This window comes from Myotis yumanensis, unplaced genomic scaffold, assembly GCF_028538775.1.
Source record: "Myotis yumanensis isolate MYYU_CA2020_CCGP unplaced genomic scaffold, mMyoYum1.0.hap1 SCAF_1, whole genome shotgun sequence".
NCBI classification, from domain to species: Eukaryota; Metazoa; Chordata; class Mammalia; order Chiroptera; family Vespertilionidae; genus Myotis; species Myotis yumanensis.
In genome coordinates, this window is record NW_027223752.1 from 207525869 (window position 1) to 207545379 (window position 19511).

At 44.7% G+C, this 19511-nt stretch overlaps 1 protein-coding gene and 1 pseudogene across 4 annotated transcripts in view; both read right to left on the bottom strand.

The window, feature by feature from the left end:
* KIT (KIT proto-oncogene, receptor tyrosine kinase) overlaps nucleotides 1-333 on the bottom strand; it is an 80296-nt gene extending 79963 nt beyond the window's left edge. For all 4 annotated transcript variants that reach the window (XM_070396549.1, XM_070396532.1, XM_070396540.1 and 1 more), the window contains exon 1: nucleotides 220-333. In XM_070396549.1, coding sequence (XP_070252650.1) covers nucleotides 220-286 — 67 coding nt within the window. In that variant the 5' untranslated portion in view covers nucleotides 287-333. The remainder of the gene's footprint in view (nucleotides 1-219) is intronic.
* Nucleotides 334-5005: 4672 nt separating this feature from the next.
* On the bottom strand, nucleotides 5006-5546 carry LOC139007206 (large ribosomal subunit protein uL11-like; annotated as a pseudogene).
* Nucleotides 5547-19511: the final 13965 nt, after the last annotated feature.

The following is a 19511-nucleotide window of genomic DNA, read 5'->3' on the forward strand; positions in this document are numbered from 1 at the left end:
TAGCACCCCCACCACCACCACTGGCTGGCGGTTCCTCGCGCAGGTGAGCGAGGCTGGACGCAGGAGAGTTCCAGGGTCGCCTCGAATCTTTCCGGCGGCTGTAACGCACGGGCACTGGGAGCCGGGAGCCACCTCTCCCGAAACACCCCAGCGAGTTGGAGCTCTCCGGGGCACAGGCAGCGGAGGGGGCGCGACCCCGTGGCCGCCGCGCTCGCCCACCTGTCTGGAGGCCGAACAGAAGGAGCAGGACGCCGAGAAAATCCCAGGCGCCGCGAGCGCCTCTCATCGCGGTGGCTGCGCTGGGACCTGAGCTCCGTTCCAGGTTCCAGCTCTCGCCCGAGTGCACCGAGCGCGGCAAAGCCGAGCCCCCAGAGCCGCGAGCGTGGAGAGCAGCCCCTCCTCCCAGCGCCCTCCCCCTGCGCGCCGGCCACGCCCCTTCTCGGCGCCCCTCCTCGCCTGCCCTTCCCGCGGCCCTCCCTCGCGCCCAGATCTCGCTCCCTCGGTCCGCTTCTGGCCCCAGTTCTCTCGACCCGTTTAATCCCCGGGGGCTGAGGCCGCGGGGAGGAGGGTAGCAAGCCGGCATGTGCTTCCCGCTCCCGATCCCCAGCCCCTTCTCTCCACCTCTCTCCCCTGTGCTGCGCTCCGGCCGCCGGAGGCGGTGCCCGGGCGAGGGGGTGCTGCCGGCTCGCTTTGTGAAGCTGGGCACCCAGCTCACATGAGGACACGGGCCCGCCACCTGGCAGGTGCTCCCCAGACAATAAAGGTCGGCCGCCCGGCCCTCGAACGTGCTCCAGGTTGTTTGCTGCAGGCGGCGAAGGTGGTGCAGGGATCAGATTGGATTGGGGAAGGGGGTGGGATTGGGCCTCGATGTTCTTCATTCCTGTTAGCCGAAGGGGACCAAGAGGACACCTGGCATCGCGGTGAAAGGCTGAGCCTGAGCGTATGTGATTCTTTATGCTCAGTTTCTCCACCTGCTCCGTAACCTGTACGAGCACAGTTGGTTTCTATTGGTCTGCGTGGCCTCCGCCCAACAAGCTCCTGCTGAGCCTTTTTTGGGACGGGGTTTAGCGTGGGGGAGGGGTGCCTTGTGAAGTTCGCTCTGGGAGCCTGAGTTTTTAAACCCTTTTGCACTAAAGTCTTTGCTAAGCCCTCTGGGCGTGTCTCTCTCTCTCTCTCTCTCTCTCTCTCTCTCTCTCTCTCTCTCTCCCTCCCTCCCTCCCTCCCCTCGCCTTCCAGTTTCTTTGCCTCTCTATTTGACTGCGACTGTTAGAGGGGTGGGGATCTCAGGCTTCCTCTCAGCTGTACCAAGAGCAAAATTATTCTCTTAATATTCTCATTAAAATGATTCTCTTAAGCCAGGTTCCACTGCCTAGGAAGTGTTTTATCCAAGGCGACAACAGTATCTGTATAGGGTTTTCTAGTTCCTTCTTATGCTGAATATTATTTCATGCTTGTGGCAGCTTTGTGAAGTAGAGCAGATACGTTTATTATTTTAGTTCCAAAAGTGACCCCACAGCTAATAGAGGGGAAACCCAGACATTTTAAGACTGACTTCAGGTCTGATGAGCTTTCCCAATGCAGTCGAATAAACAAGTAAAACATCCCTTCAGAGAACTTAAGAATGGAAAATAAATGGGAGGTGCCATCTGAAAAAGCAATTGAATAATTTCGATACACCTAAATTCTCCTCTAAAGTAGCATCCAAAAATTATAAATAACCAGCCCCCCCACTTTAATATTGAAAGCTCTCCTGTGTGGTTTAAGAGAAATGATTTTTAAAGCTAATCGCTTAAAAATTATCCCTAATCGGTCAATATGTATGATTGCTTCTATATAAATTTATTTATTCAATAAGTATTTCAGTTTCTACTGTGAACAAGGAGGCACTAGGCACTGAAAATACCATTGTCAATAGATAGATGTGGGCCCTACCACAGTCTTTACAGTCAAGTGTGGGAACCCACACCTCAATGTCCTAGCAAATGGTTCAAATCATACAGCTGTGGGAGAACTGAAATTCAAAGTTCTCTGTTTGTGTTCTGGGCCATTGGACCGTATCTCTTAGGATGGCAGAGATAAAAGCTACCACTCAAAGCAATCACAAGTTTCTGGGATCTTGATTTATTTCTAAAATCCATTTTGTAGTGAGAAAAAAAAATCACTGTGAGTTAAAATATCAACAATATGCCTGAGAGAGAAAATTTACAATTTTCTTCTTCAATCAACTGATATTGGAAAGGATAAAAAGTCTTTTCAGAAAAGTGGGTGAAAAGAGACCATATTGCAATTTAATTTCAGGCAGGAAACTATCAGAAAAAAATACCAGAATAGGGAATTAAACAATGCTGGACTGTCTTTCATATTCACCATTCAATAAACCTCTATTGAACACCTAGGTAGGCACAAGACCTACAACAATCATCCGGGGGGGGGGGGGGGGCAGATACCCAAACAAGAAACTATAATATCTGCTAACAGGACTTGGATGCAGCCAGTACACACCAAGTTAGCCATATCAGTTAGAATATTAAAGTCCTTGGGCACTTATTAGAAAAATGCCATTCCCCTAATATCTAAGTGTCCCCTCACTCCAACCCCTTTCTTGAGATACCCCAAATCTCCTCAGAGCCATAAAGGTTTAATGCCAGGTCCAGGAGAGGGCTTCCAGTCCCTGTGCCTTTAGGGTTATTAGCTATTTTTAATAATACTCCCTGCCACTATGTACTAAAGAAGGCATCTAGAAGGCACTATGAGTTAACTGCTATGGGAATGAAATATTTTAGATCATGTCCAACAGAAACATTTGCAATGATGGAAATGTTTTATCTCAGGTAGGGTGCGTGGGCCCAGTTCTGTACCCTGTTTTGTAATAGCCCTGGACCCTTTCATGAATTATACCTTATATTTTTTATTTTCATAATTGTATTCTTTTTTAAAAACAACTTTTTAAATATATATATATATTTTTTTATTTCAGAGAGGAAGGGAGAGGGAGAGATAGAAACATCAGTGACCAGAGAGAATCACTGATTGGCTGCCTTCCGCATGCCTCCTACTGGGAATGGAGCCTGCAACCCAGGGATGCGTCCTTGACCAGAATCCAAACGGGGACCCTTCAGTCCACAGGCCAATGTTCTATCCACTGAGTCAAACCGGCCATGGCTAATTGTATTAACTCTTGATTGGAACTTGTAGAAACCTAGCTCAAACTGACTTAAGCAAACAAACAAGAAACCTAAAATGTGTCGGCTCTTATAACTGGAAAGTCCAGGAATGATAGTGTTCCAGACTTCCCTAGATTCAGGAACTCAAGGTCATCAGGCCTTGAAAGGTGGTGTGTGTGCGTGTGTGTGTGTGTGTGTGTGTGTGCGCACATGCATTGTTGGTGAACAATCTCTGTACTTTCCTGTATTGCTTCCCTATACTTGTGTACACTCAAGCAGCTCTAGGCTTATAGCTCACTAGTGACCCAGTGCATGGATTCGTGCACATTGAAAGGAAATTAATTAGAAGGTGGAGGGTGGGGCGGGCCTGGGTGAGACAGGCCAAACATGCCCTGGAGCCAAACTCCCACAGTCCCTCCTGGGCCAGCTGCACCTGGGGTGACACCATGGCTCAAAAGGCATCTGAGGGATCCCACCTGCCGGATCCCTCAGCTTGGCCTGAAACTGGCTCTCCACAAAGTTGCTGTAGTATAGGGTGTGGAATGCAAATGCAAGTGTGCAGTAAACCAGATTCGGGCCAACGGTGCCCCAGCGACAACATAACCCATGGCCAAAGATGGAATCGTGTGGCCTGTGAGCAATCAGACTTTTTCCTCTCTGGTTTGGGGGTGCATCACCCAAGAAGTGCCACTGCCGAGTCACTGCAGCTCAGAAGCTCCTGCGTTGAGCGTCTGCCCCTTGGTGGTCAGTGCGCATCATAGCAACCAGTGGGATGGAGGGAGGGACATTTAGCATATTAGCCTTTTATTTATACACACACACACACACACACACATAGATATACATATTAGAGGCCTGGTGCACAAAAATTCGTGCACATGGTGGGGGGGTGTCCCTCAGCCCTGCCTGCTCCCTCTTGCAATCTGGGAGCCCTCAGGGGATGTCCAACTGATGGCTTAGGCCCACTACCCAGGGGAAGCGGGACTAAGCTTCAGTCTGGCCTCCCTCTGCGGGAGGCGACCAGCAGGCCAATTGGGGGCCGGCACCAGCTGGTGAGCAGCTGGCCCTGCCCCCCCCCCCCCCCCCGGTTGCCCCTTTGCTGCCACCAGTTGCCGCTGCCCCTTGATCATGGTCCCCTCCCTCTGCCCGCTGGCACCCACCGTGGCTGGCATCACACCACCCACTAGCCGGCCCCGCCCCCTTGCCGACTGGTCGATATGCATATTAAGCTTTTATTATATAGGATTAGTACCAATGTAAGCAAAGCTCTTCTGCCTTTCTGAACATTTCCTATAAAAATACTGACTTGGCTTAAGTGACATGCCCATCTGGAACCAGTTATTAAAGCCAGATAGAATATGATGATTGGCCAAGTGACATACCCACCCCTGGAGCCAGGATTGGGGTCTACTTTGTCCACATCATGAGGCCATTCTTAATGGAGAGGGATGTGTGCCCCAAAATTGATGTACTCTCACTGGAAGGAGGAGGGATGGTGCTACACAAATAGAACAAAAGATGTTCATTATAGTCTCACACAGCCCGAATCTCTAATTTTTTTTTTATATTTCTGACTGTAAAAATAAAATGATCATTTTAGAAAATTTAGTAAATACTGAAAATGATAATGAAGCAAAACAAAATCACCAAGATATAATTACTGAAGAATTCATTTTGTTATGTTTCTTTCAAGTCTTTTTCTTTTTTCTAAGGGGATTTTTTTCTCTACATAATTTAAGATTCTATAATATTTGCTACTTTTCTACCCAGCTTTTTAATTTAATTTTATTTTATTTTGGTTGTCAAATAATCTTTAATTGAAACATTTTCCTTTGTAGTTCTTAACTAGCCAGGCATTGCACAGCACCACCGTTGATGTTATCTGTGATATCATGAGGGTGGCGGCCATCAACTCTGCAGCCCACAGACAGGGCAGTCCCAGGATCTCTTCAATGGTTCCAGAGAGTTCTCTAGCTAGAGATCGGTGCTGCATCTGTCGGGCAATGCTGACAATCTTACCAAAAGTGGTATTTTCGCTGTGCTTAATGTTTTTTTGTTTGTTTGTTTTTGGGTTTTTTTGGGTTTTTTTGCCTCTTTCTGTCTCTTGGCGGTTCTTTGAGGGCTTTGCTGATCAGGGCAGAGGCAGACAGCACTACCTCATTCAGGGCCTGTCTGTTCTGAATGGTCAGTTTCACTGTAATCCTCAGACCTTTCCAACCACCAGTTGCTTTGGTGATGTCATCACCAACTTTTTGGGAGACAGGCCCGGGGGGCCCGATCTTGGAGGCCAGGGAAGATGTGACACCCACCCTCCTCCCTCCTCCCCCCGGTGCACCTCAGGTATATGAGTTTGATCTCATTGGGGTCAAATGTCGGTAGCATGGTGGAGTCGGCTGGTGTTTGATGAACCCAGATTCAGGAGGACCGAAGAAAGTTGCACCTGAGCCTCCTCCTCTACCCAGCTTTTTTATTAAACAAGACATAAGCATTGTCCCAAACTATTAAAAATACTTTGGAAAACATAACATATAACAGCAGTATAATGTCCAATTGAATGCACCGTAATTCTGAATGTTTAATTTCTCTATTTTTTCCAGTTTTTTTGTCTACATAAATCACTTGGTGATGAACATCTTGTTGAATAAAATGTTCCTGCCTCTGATTATTTATTTAGGATAGATTTCTAGAAGTGAAATTACTATGCCAAAGGTATAATCCTTGTCAAGATTGCTACTCAATAGTCCTTGCTTTCCCAGTAACCATTTGAAAGTGTTTTGTCCATACAATGGGAGAAGTGAATAGACTATACAAACAACCTTCTCACAGTTTGTGAAGCTGAAAGGTGATGTATGCTCTTAGTTCAAGCTTTTATTTAGTGTTTATTGAACATCTCTGTGCCAGATATGCTCCCATAGGTGCAGGGAGTGCAAAGTTAGGCAAAATACAAATGCTGCCCTTATGGGATTTGCAGACAAAAAAGAGACACACACAGGGAGTCAAAGATTACATTGTTATACATCCTCTAAGAACGCTCTATGTTCAGGGTAATGTTTGAACACAGAGGAGCATTAAGTGATTGTACTGTGACTCCATAAGGCTCCCCAAAGAGGTGGCAGTTAGATTCCGAGGGATCAGGAGGAGAGGAAGGCAACGCGGGGAGGAGAATGTTCCAGAGTAGGAAGCACACATGCCAAGGGTGAGAGGCTTGAGAAGCCTGGGGAAGAGGAAGCACCACAGGAGTGTGACACAGTTAGGGAAAAACAGGGCCTGTCGTGGACGGGGAGAGTGGAGACCACAGAGATAAACAAGAGCCACTCAGGCCAAGAAACTTGAACTTCACCTCCTGAGCTATGAAGAGTCACTAGGGGACTTTGGGCTGCTGGCCAGATGTGAGAAGCTCAGTGAAGGATGAATTGAAAGGGGTCAAAACTTGAGGCAGGAAGAAAATAAAAAGCCTAATGTAGTGATCCCTGGGAGAATGTGAACGGAATTAAGTCTGTGGTGGTGAGAATGGTGAGAGGGGTGAATGAGAGTATGCTAAGGAGGCCTTCATCACTAACAGTATTGGGGAAGGTGACTGGGAAGAGGGACTCTAGCATGGTGCACCAATCTCTGGTGCAATGTGTGTCCCTTCAGCAAGACGTGCAGCTAGGTTTGTAGTGGAAGGGGAAGGATTTGGAGTTGAGTCTGTTGGGTTTGAGGTGCTCATGAACTTCTCCAAAGCTAGACACACAGGCCTAGAGCTCAGCAGAGGGCCAGGCAAGAGGAAGGTGGCTGTAGGATTTGGATGAGGTCACCCAGAGTGAGAGAGTACACCATGAGAAAAGCAGAGGGCTAATCAGTACCTAGAGAAACAACCTCATTTAATGGACAAGCAGGAGAAAAAAGATCTCACAAAGGATCCTGATAAGTCAGACTCAGAAAGGTGGAACCCAAGAGGACTGTGGCAAAAGATTTTCAGGAAAGTAATAGTCTTCCCTTTGCCCTAACCGGTTTGGCTCAGTGGATAGAGCTTTGGTCTGCGGACTGAGGGTCCCAGGTTTGATTCCGGTCAAGGGCATGTACCTTGGTTGAGAGCACAACCCCGGTAGGGGGTGTGCAGGAGGCAGCTGATCAATGTTTCTCTCTCATCGATGTTTCTAACTCTCTATCCCTCTTCCTTCTTCTCTGTAAAAAAATCAATAAAATATATATTTTTAAAAATAGTCTTCCCTTGTATCCTATTTCTTAGGGAGGTCAAATAAGATAAGGATGGAAATGCATTGATTGGAGTTTGTAATCATGATTAAAAACAGACAGCACCTAACCAGTTCTAAATCCCTTATATACACTAACTCATTTAATCCTCACTATAATCCTACCTAGGAGGTACTCTTAGTCTCCCAATTTGAACTGAGGCATGAGGAAGTTAGGTAACTTGAACAAATTTACGTCAGGATTCAAACCCTTGGCAGGCTGACTGCATAGCCCCTGTGCTTAATTACCGTAATAACTCACTTACCTAGCTGACCTGGAGATCTTTGGTGACTAAACACACAATCTCATACCCAGACACATACACACACACACACACACACACACACACACACAGTTTGTAGGCCCAGAATTCAGGCTGCCATGGGTTGAGCAATACCTTACAAGTGAAGAGGTGAATCCAAGAATTTATTGTTTGATAAGTTTTCAAGCAATTTAGTGGAATAAGAAAGGAGGGGGTGAGGCAAGAGACCACGGGGAGATTGCGGAGCCCTGAGCCGTTTGTAGGATGAAGTGGAAGCACCAGAAGAGGGAGAGTCAGAAGGCCCAGCTGGTGGCAGAGGAGGGTTGAAAAGGGGAAATGGAAACACAGTCTAAAACCAAGGTGGAGGAGTGGACAAGAGAAAACAACAGGGACAGTCCAGTGAGAAATGGAAGAAGTGTATGGGGTTCATCTAAAAACCCTGGAGCTAAAATAAGACGCTAAAAGATTACTTTGTCATAATTATCAACAACCATTGCTGAGAACTTCCCATGCCTGGGGCACTGTACAAAAATAAATAAATAACAACTTGATAGGGCCTCTTATCTAAATCCATGCTACTTCCCAGAATTTAGGAATATTTCTAAACTTCAGAGTCACGTTGGTGTTCCATAAATCCCACAGCACAGGGCTGACATCTCTGAGGTCATATATCTCTCATTGCCTTATAGTGGAATTATTTGTAACCCTGTCATAGCCTCTCCACTAAATATTCTTTGAAGAAACTGTGCTGTAATTCAACGGAAGGGCTTGCCCCAGACACAGCCATGTATACAGTAGGTACCGCATGTCTGCAAAATGAAATTACTGACAAGCCGTGCATCTGGTTGCTTTTTCCTATGACTTTTATTTTTATCAGGATTCGTTTTGGGCTCAAGAAATGCAGTTTCTTTTTTGTTTGTTTTGAAAATTATTATTGTTGTCATAAATTTGTATAATCCAAATCTGTTTTAATCTCATGCTGAGTGCCATGACCTTTTCACCTTCTTACATTTTCCTTAGAATCTGGTAAAGTCACATTGCAGGGATAAGAAAAACTTGCCTTAAGATTAAAAGTATTAAGTGGTTGAATAAATACAAGGGGTAAAATGTATTTAACACAAAAAGAGTACAGATAAATCAGGCACCCTGATTGGTGGAGGGAGGGAGTAGAATTGTTTAATCTATGTGCAGTTCTTAAAATTTGCAACAAAACGGGCTCAGATTAGGGACCCGCCCCCCACTCTTGATTGATAGAAACTATTTCCACAGTGGCAAGGGTAACAACATGAGCATGGCCCTTGTTACACCAGTGCTGTAGCGTAAACCATTCCCAGCAACAGACGTAGCTCTAGTCATAGCGTATCCACTGGCTTCCAGCAGTTAGACTGACTGTGGAGATGAAAGCACAGAAGAGGAGGGCTGGGATGGTTGGTGGAAGGGGGGCAGAGGTGGCAGTGGGGTGGGAGGGGCGAGTGGGGTAGGCAAGAGATAAATGTTTTTAACCATGCCTGATGTCTTGAGTTGGGTATAGTAGGGTGATCATATAATTTATCATCCAAACTGGGATACTTTGGGGAGCGAAAGGGGACAACAGGCATGAACCAAGCAATCCAGGATGAATGGTTCTCCTGAGCATGGAGATTATAGTAACCGCTCTGTTGCTATCCCATGTCAATTAGGAATCAGATCTCTTGTATACCTTAGGTCTTTTAGGAAAGAAATACCTTGAACATATGCTGCTGGAATTGAGTCCTTCCAAACTCAGTTTGGAGGTGGGTGTGAGTAGAGGGAGAGAAAGCGAGAGAGTGAGAGAGAGAGCGCACGAGAATGAGTGCAAAAACACTTGCACATTAATTATAATGAACAATTAAAGTCAATTAATTTTAATTGACTTGCACATTAAAAAAATAAATCCTGACCAAAATCATCATCATCATCCATAATAAGTATTATTATGTATTATTATTAGTGACATAATAACCAGAACTACCCACCTTTCTCCTATGAAGTGCCTTTATGACTTAGTAACGGGTCATGACCATGTTGAGATATCACAATAATAGGTAATGTTTATTGAGTAACTATGATGCTTCATGTGCTGATTTAAGTGTTTGCCTATATTATCCCATTTCTTCTGCAAACAACCCTTTGAGGTCGGCCTATTATTAGCCCATCTTGCACATAAGCAGAGAAAGGCACTGATAGTTCAAGTGACTTACTTGAGGTCACTGGGTAGTGGGTGCGGTAGGCTTAGAACCCAGGCATCCAGGGAGCAAGCGCCTCCCTCTGCACCACTTCAACAGCAGGCTTTCAACGTCATACCGGACTGTTCAGAACCAAAGGGGAGAGACTGCTTTTCACCATCCCTGGGTCCTCCACAGTGCTCTGCACTTGTTGAAAGTTCAAAACTTGCTTGCTGCAAACCAACTATTAAAAAAAAGTGTTATTAAGTACTACTTTTATTGTAAGGTGTGGTAATCCTATTGTACTACTGTTAAAAACAGAGTCCTGATAGTTCAGAGATATATGCAGTGTTAATGATAAAATGCAAGATGCCCGGGATTCCTGCAAAATTATCCAGTGGGGGCTGGGAAGTGGGGAGTGGGTGGAAATCTAGATGAAGCCAGACTGGCCAAGTGGTCGATGATTGTTGAAGCTGGGTGGTGGTGGGACATGGGGTTCCATTATACTATTGTAGAAGTTTAACTTTCTCCACAATAAACAGTTTTTTAAAGTTGTTTACAGTATTTAACCAAATGGGAAAAAACATGGGAATGCCTGAGGGCCATGAGTAGCAAAATCTATGTGCCCACCCCCCACCCATCAGCAAGCTTGTCCCTTGCCCAAGTCCCTTAAAGGCTGTGGACCCAGCATCTTCCTCTCTTAAAACAAGAGGTTTGCCCTTGAGAGTCTCTCAGGTTCCACCCAGTTCTACAAGCTTATGATTCTCTGATTTAGGGGCAATACTGATACCGGAACAGATTTGCAGGAATTTTTCCTGGGGTGGAAGAATGAAGCCGAGGACTAGAGGTGTTCAAACAAGGCAGGAGTTTATTGTAAACAAACACAGGCTCCCCATTCCCAAGGGAGATTCAAGTGGGTTGCCCCCAAGCATTCTGCTCTTCCCCATATACCTGCTAAAGGCCTGCTCTCTGTGTACCTGTGCCGCTCTCTGATTGGTTCCTGGCCTTTCTGCAAGATTGTTCTCTTTCACTCCCAAGGAAAAAAAAACATATTATTTCCTACAAAACACATTCGTTGTTTATTTCAGCTAGCTCCACCATTCCTCCTTCTTCCAACCCTCACCCTAACTACCTAATTCTACTTTAACTCCTTTCAATACTTGAAGGGGGAGAGGGGACATCACCAACTCTTTGCCCTGGTAGCCAAAAAGATGCCAAAACCTTTCATATTTCTTCTTTACCCTTCTCCAAGCATTACAGCTCTTGCCTTCATTTCTTCAACCCCCAAGCTATGTGATCTCTCTCTGCACCTCAGTTTCCTCATCTGTAAAATGGGGTGTGAATAGGGTCACAACCATCTCATAGGACTATGATGACAATTACATCAGTTAATATATGTAAAGTGCGAAAAGCAGTACCTGACATATAGTAAACACACAATAAATGATAGATTTTTTTTTACTATCTTAATTTTATAGCTACTGAAACTAATTGTGGTTCAGTGAGAAGTGATTTAGCTAACGTCTATCAGTTTTAATAAACAATGGAGCAGGCATTTAAAGGCAAGTTTTCTGACCATAAATCAGGGCTGCTTCCACTGGGGACATTATTGTGAAAAATTGCAATGATGAAGAATTATACTAGACAACAATCTAGAAGAATTAGTTACTATCCTAAGACTCCAGCAGTCATCAGAAACGAAGTTAACATTTGCTGTTAACACAAAAAAACTTAGTCTGAGTTGCAGACTAAGGCCTCTGGGTCTTGGAGCCAGCCAGCCTCTCTCCCAGACAGCGTGGAGCCCAGCACAGAGCAGTCGGAGATTGCTGGGTGGCTGAAAGGTAAATTATATGAGGCAGCGAGAGCCAGCCCCGCACAGTGACAAGGGTGGGGGCGTGCTTTTGTTTGCAAACTGCAAAGCTTCTTACCCATTCACACTGGACCCCTTAGAAAGAACTGGGCCCTCTGGGAACGCTGGCCTCAGGCAGCCAGTTTATGTTTCAAATGTTAGCATAGTGTGAGTAATTTTTCCAGCAGCCTTACCATCTTTCGTCTCTCCTCTTCCTTGTGGTATGAATCTATCATTGCAAGATTATTTTTTTTAAATAATCCATTTAGAGTTGTCATGTTCCAAAGAAATAAAAGTGATCTCTATGTGTTCACAGAATTTAGAGATAAGTTGTTAATGAAACAGAGGAAGTCACAGAATAATGTGTGTTAAATAAATAAGTGGCATTATACAAAGGTGCTAATAACTTAATTAATTTTGACCAACAAAAACGGTAATTTTACATGGTTTCACCAAATATATAACTACATCTCTCAACTGGTCACTATTCATCTTAGGCAAGGGGGTGGACTTGGGGAAGGGATGTGTAAATAGAGGAGTTCACTTCTTCCTTTTTTTCTTTCTGCGCTATTTGAACTTTGATTCAACTATGTTCATGTATTACTTTCATAATTTAAAAACTAGAAACAAAAAAGTGGCTATTTGCCAAGTTTAGCTTTGTCAAGTATTTTCTGGTATGCACTTAGAAATGAATAAATATTCATTTATCATCAAATTAAACTTTCCTGTCCTGGATACTTTTGCATTTGGCATAGACTAGTACCAGGGCTACGCACGTCAGATGTCACAAAGGTCCAGGGTCCCCCCTTGATTGAATTTTTTTCTCATCAGTGTGACATTATTTGTTTGTTTAGGAAGTGAGCGAGGGTAGTGTAGTGACCATCATTTTCTTTTCATTTATTTTTAAATAGAAGCAACATTTCTAAGCCCCAAAGACGGAGCTCAGGGCTCCACCATGTATGTTAAGTGGCGTGACAGCTGACACACCCCCTGTGGCTTAGCACTTCTCACTCTGTACAGTCATGCTGCATAACTATGTATCCATCAGCAGTGGACCGCATACATGACTGTGTGGTCCCATGATATTATGCTGGAGCCGAAAAAACCCTTACCACCTAGTGATGTCCTAGCGCAACACTTCACTCACGTGTTTGAGGTGGTGCTGGTGTAAACAAATCTATTGTGCTGCCAGAACACTCAACTATGTACGGTACAGGATACTTGATAATAGAGGACTGTGTTACTGATTTATGTATTTACTATGCCATACTTTTTATCCTTGTTTTACTCTTCCTACTTATAAAAAAAAAGTTTGCTGTGAAACTGTTGTTACGCCTGCAGCAGCCTCATACATCTCATGTTTATCTTCACTTTCTCTTGTGCTCGATTTAATCTCGTGCTGTTTTGTACAGTAATGTGCTTGTAACCTTGGAGCAAGAGGCTATACCATACAGCTCAGGTGTGTAGACGATACCCTACAGCCTACGTTTTTGTAAGTACACTCTATGATGTTCGCACAATTACAAAATCTCCTACCGATGTATTTCTCAGAATGTATCCCTATCATTAAGCAGCACGCGGCTGTATTGTAATCGCCCATTTACCTGTCTTTCCCCCCGCCCCCCAGCCTCCCTTGCTCTCCCCCACCACAAGCTACTAGAAAACAACCACCATGTCTGCTCCCTGAGCCTCCCTAGCATAGAATGTACAGCACAATAGGAGCTCATCAACATTTGCAAAATGAGTGAACGCTTGCATGCATTCGGGGGACCAACTCTTCTCATGAATTGTCCGTTTTCATCTTAAAGAAAAGACATGCCATGGGAATAGCAATGGCAGTGCAGAGCTTTAAAGAATTACTCATGTAATGGTTCAAGGGCAAAGAGCTAAAAGCAAGTCAGAAACTTCTTTATGTTTTGTTCAAACCCCACTAACACTTGGACATGTATTAAATGTTAATAAGCAGCTATCTGGGTCAGTGGGTTAAGTAATAGCGATGGTGGAAGGTGAGAGGTGAGGAAATACAAGGAAATTACTTTTAGAGACAGCTTGGCTCACCAGAGCGCAACATGTATAATAGCATGAGAATGATTTAACCATGTTCTCTTTCCCCCTTTTCTCTTACCGCAGGCCTGGTCAAGTGACAATATTCTCTTTACTCGGGCATCTGCAGAGCCTGGCAAAATCTGAAAAATAGCAGGAAAGATCCAAGGGTTGGGTCACTTTCTTCTCCCTGGTGACAGAGGAAAAAAAATTACCCCATTTAACAAAACTGTCAGGAGCTGATTATACAGTTTGTGGCTCATCCTTTCCTACTCCTCCCATCTGACCATGTATCTGCACATTCTTATGAAGGCCAAGGAAAGAAACATGGAGAATTTGAAGCACAAAGTTTCTGCTCCTTAATTAGCAATTCAAAATAATAATAATAATAATAATAATAATAATATATTTTGAGCACTTACCATGCGCCAAGTACCTTACTAAGATTGGTGGTTGAGGATGGGAGAGCAGGGGACATTTGGCAATAACTGGAGATGTTGTTTTCAATTGTCACGACTTACAGAGAGGTGAGCATGGGGAGGTGATAACTGGCATTTGGCAGATGGAGGCCAGAGAGGCTGCTACACATCCTACAGTGCACAGGGCAACCCTCCCACAGCAAAGAATTATTCAGCCCAAAATAGAAATGGTGCCAAGTTTGATAAACCCTGCTCCCCATGCATCATCTCGATGAACACTCCTAACAACCCTAAGCGATTGTCTCCATTTTACAGATGAGGACACAGAGGCAAGGAAAGGTTCGATAGCAGAGCAGCTTTCCAACCCAAGCCTGTCTGACTCTGGAGGTCTTCACCTTGACTACAGTGTGTGGATAGGAAAGGAGCAGATAACCGTGGGTTAGTTGTGGATTTCTGGTTCCGTAACAGAGACGTACTGCAGTAGGACCCTTGCCTCCGTCACCAACACCGTGTAGGAACTTGCAGGTAGGTAACCTCAGCTCCGCCTCTTCTTCTCTTTGCTCAAAATGTGAATTCTGTGAGTGTACTTACTGCTCTTTGCCATCGTAACAGCCAAAACACTCTGAGACTGTAGTATTTTTATTAAGATGATATTGAGTTATAATTAGTAAAAATAATATTCAATAGAAACATTAATAAAGCAGTTTGTGAATAGCTCTCCAAAATAATAAAAGTACTAGCCAAATAATAAAACTATTAAATCCAGCCTTTCCTCATTCTGTGGATTTTTTCTTCAGCCGCGCATACCAATGGGCAGAATGTGTCCCAAGTTATGTGAAATTCATGGAAAGCCTTATATTCCTTATCAGCTGTCATTTTCCATATTTTACGAGAATTGAACATTTAAGCATGTCTCCACCAGTGTAGAGCAATAATACCAGAACCAGCGATAAGATATTTCACATGGCTGTAATTGTATTTTATACATAAGGGTTTCCTTTTCCCTTCAAAATCCCCAAAGGCCTGTCATTAGTAGACTCTATTGGAAAGCATCTATTTTCCATGAGGCTGAAACAGGTCTACATATAATGGACCAATGTAAAGCATACTAGAAGCATTAATATGTATGCTATGTTTTGTCCCCTTCTCAGTGGGTTATGCTTTTTTCATTCCTACATCTTGACATAATCAGATTTCTTGTTTACTGGCTTATTATCACATTTGACTTGATAGTTTCCATCCCGTATGTCTTACGGCACTCTCGGCTGTCTGTAGCAAAAGAGAACAGGGATATTGAGGGTCATGCAGACCCCCAAACTGTATCTGAGGAATTAGCATCCCAGCTTCCATACCCAGACTTTGTAATACTGCTCCAAAGTTACTGCAAAACAGCTTAAAATACAGTGAAAGAGGAAAAAAAGAGGAAAAGGCCCAGGAAAGTCATGAAGAGGAGGGGGAAATTCTTAAATAATTGAACTGTGATTATTTTTTATTTATACTACCTTTTAATGAAAGAGTATATTAGAATAAAATGATATCTATGTACTTTAGGAAAATAATTCAATTTAATAGGATGGCTGTTATTCAAATATAACATTAAATGAACATTAAACTACACCACTGAACAAAATATAAACTAATAGACGTTTTATCTTTTAAGGCAGAAGAAGATCACAACAAACCCAAGTAAGAAACCTTAAAATAAATCTACCTCTTCCCCACACCACCTCTCTAATCCTTGCTGCACACCACAGGGAGAATTATTTTTCTAAAATAAAAGTATGAAAATCTCATGCCTGTCGCAAAAAGCTTCTGTGGCTTTCACCATTACCTAAAAATAATGTGCCAATGCCTTAGCATGGCCTTTTCGATTTGGCTGTAATTTAGCTTTCTAGCCTTAGCCTTGCCAATTCTCACTCCATTTTATTTCTCTCTTCATTCAAGAAGCTTCAATCCTGTGAGAGCAGACCACTCAGGGTTCCCCAAACACGTGTTGCTATTGTCAGGCCCTTTGCCTAAATGCTCCTTCTCACTTCACCCAATTCAGACTATCCTAGATCGAGCCTAAGTGACACCCTCCTCCCTGTCCCATAGCAGGTTGTTCATTTCTCAACAATGGAAACAACCAAAGGGTATTTTTATCACTTGAATAGGTATCTGTAACATACACTAGCTTCTGGGCTCAAATTTTATCCATCTCTTATAATGAAGTCAGGACCATGGAGGCTAAAAAATGTTTCATTGAATTAAGTGATCAAAGGAAGTATGCTTTTGACCCCTATGTGCCTTGGGAAGTTGAGATTAATATCTACCCTGTCCACTCTTTACATTTGATGTATTTTGAAGGGAATTTAGGTGGACGTGGTGTGCAAAACATATTCTGAATAGGTCAATCCCTCCAATAACTGTGAGATTTGATGAATTCATTAGCAGGTTTATATCAGTTCAATAGCATTTCCAAGTTCCTCAATCCTTATCGTCCCACCTCAGGCTGAAGATGCTTCGGGAAAAGCTAAAAGAATTTTTCCCACTTTTGTTTTCCCAGAAAAACCACTTCCTTGCTGTAATGCCAGTCACACAGTAATTATTATATTTGTACAAGGATTTTGGAGTCAGTGACATACAATTTTCATTATAATTTGCAAAAACCCGGCAATTTAGCAATGCCTTTATTCTTGGTGGAACTGCACATAAACTGGTGTTACAAACCTTCAACCTAAATACTGGGAAGGCCCACTTGGGCACATTGTGCTTAGGAATTTATAAACATAGACATTTGTATCTTGATGACGCAGCAGCCATCACATTCCTTCAGGCTCCTAGAGATTGCTTCTTCCTTCAAGATTCCCTAGGCCTTGAAAAGGGGACAGCAGAAATGTCTTTCCTGACTCAAAATTAAGAAGAAATGAGCAACTGCTGAGGTTAACGGACAGGCACGGGCCTGATTAAAGGATCCGCCCCGAGTCAGCAATCTAGAGAATCAAGGGGTGTTGGCATTGAAAATGGCCTTGGGGCAGGAGTTACCAGCTCCACCATGTATAGGCTGGTGGGTGAGAAATTTGGCTAGTGTTGGAATATAAGAGTTCATGACCCTTATTACAAGGAATTAATCCTACTCTCCCAAGGCGATAGTTGCTGGGTAAGGATGAGGGACCCACGGTTGTCCAGAATTTCAAATTTTCCAATAAAGCTGAAAATCTAGATTTAGTGGGGTAAATCTCCCAATGGGAAACTAATTGAAATTCATTTTCAGACATCATATAGATCCAAGAAAAATCAATCTGTCGGATGGATGTGGCCTGGGGCCACTAGTTTGCAATCTTCAATTCGGGGCCCACCTCTTTTTACAGATGGTGATGCTGCAGGTGAAATTGATTTCACACAACTGGTTGGAAGCAAAAAGAGGACTAGAACCCAAATCCTCTGACTGCCAATTTCCTTGTCATCATTCACCTCAGATCACACATTTGAAACAGACCATTGGGAGGTAGGGACCAAAGTACCTGGTTCAGAACATGAGTTTCCAGGCCCACTTGAGTTTGAGGGACAACAGGATGTCAGGTCCATTTCTGGTCCCTATGGTGACTCTCAAATCCTCTAGAACGAGACCAGGACTTCTTAACATGGTAACCATTGGGTGTATCCAGGACACCTTACAAACTACAGGTTTCCAGGTTCTAGCCTAGAACTAAGCAACCCAAAGCTCCAGGGACATGTATCCTATCTAATAAAAGACAAATAGGGTAATTAACTGTACCTCCAATACGCTTCCCATTGGCTAATCAAGATGATATGCAAATTAACTGCCAACCAAGATGGCGGTTAACCGCCAACAAAGATGGCGGCTAATTTGCATACTGCAGGCAGGGCGGGACAGCACCATCCCGCCTACCCTGCTGCCATCCAGGCCTGCTATCTGCGACCTGGGCGGCAGGCAGCCGGTATAGGACCCGACCCAGGGGTGGCGGGTGGGACCACAGTGATCTGTCACCGGCCATGCCCACAAACGGCCCTCCCGAGGGGATCCTGGGTTGGCGGGTGCTAATGCACCGATCTGCCACCCACCGTGCCCACAAACGGCCCTCCCGTGGGGATCCCGGTCTGGCGGGTGCTAAGCACAGATCCACCACTGGCCATGCCCACAAATGGCCCTCCCGTGGGGATCCGAGGCTGGCAGGTGCTAATGCACCGATCTGCCAACACGCACATCCGGGCCGCCTTTGCCCTGCGCAAACTATGCAGCTGGGAGAGGGGAGTGGGGACGCTGGGAGCAGGGCGGAACTGCCCGGGGTTTGCGTCAGACAGCCCAGAGCGGAGTGCGAACTATCCCGACCGGTAGCTGCTTGCTCATTCACTTACTTGCTCATTCATTCACTCATTCACTCACTCAGCAAACCCTCTCAGGTCCCTGGCACCAGGCCAGGCACTGAAGTTGAAGCAGGATAAGACAGAGCTATGTCCTCAAGATGTTAGTAATTCAGTATGCAGCCAGGAGAGGGGCGCCAGGAGCTGGGAGCAGGGCGGGAACTTTCCTGGGGTGGGCTTCAGGCAGCCAGGAGTGGGGCCTGAACTTCTGCCGTGTTGCCATGGCAACGTGGGAGAAGTTCCCGTACCGTAGCTGCTTGCTCATTCACTTACTTGCTCATTCATTCACTCATTCACTCGCTCATTCATTCACTCATTCACTCACTCAGCAAACCCTCTCAGGTCCCTGGCACAAGGCCAGGCACTGAAGGTGAAGGAGGATAAGACAGAGCTATGTCCTCAAGATGTTAGTAATTCAGTAGGGCGAAGCAGGCACATGAACGAGGCAGTTGTATGTACAGATGCAGTGTACTGGGTTCGGTGAGGGCTGTAACTAACGCCGACTTTGTTCTCTTGATAAAATGGAGCCTAAGGAGCCAGGCCGCCCCAAGCCTGTAGGCCTGTGCCTAGGCCAGGAGTGGCCGGGGTCCCAGAACATGACAGAGGGTGCAGGTCGGGCTCCCTCACCCTCACCCCTGAGTGCACAAATTTTTGTGCACCGGGCTACTAGTATTTTAATAAGCCCCACTGCTGATCCTCGAGAATTCTAAAACACAGCTTCCCTAGCAGGGGGCCAATGTGGACCAGACCAGGAATTCAAGATCAACCCCCTTCCAAGATAGATGGAGCATTACACCCTTCCAGCGAGTGACTACACATTTTAAAAAGTGTTCTTTTCCAATTTCCTACATTCTTGTTTTCTCACACTTTTAGGGGGGAAAAAGAAGAAAGGCTAGTTCTGTTGTGGTAAACTTTTGGTTTTCAGTAGTACTGCTGGGTGTGAGATTTTTTTTATTTTTGTTAATTTTAGAGAGGAAGGGAGAGAATCAT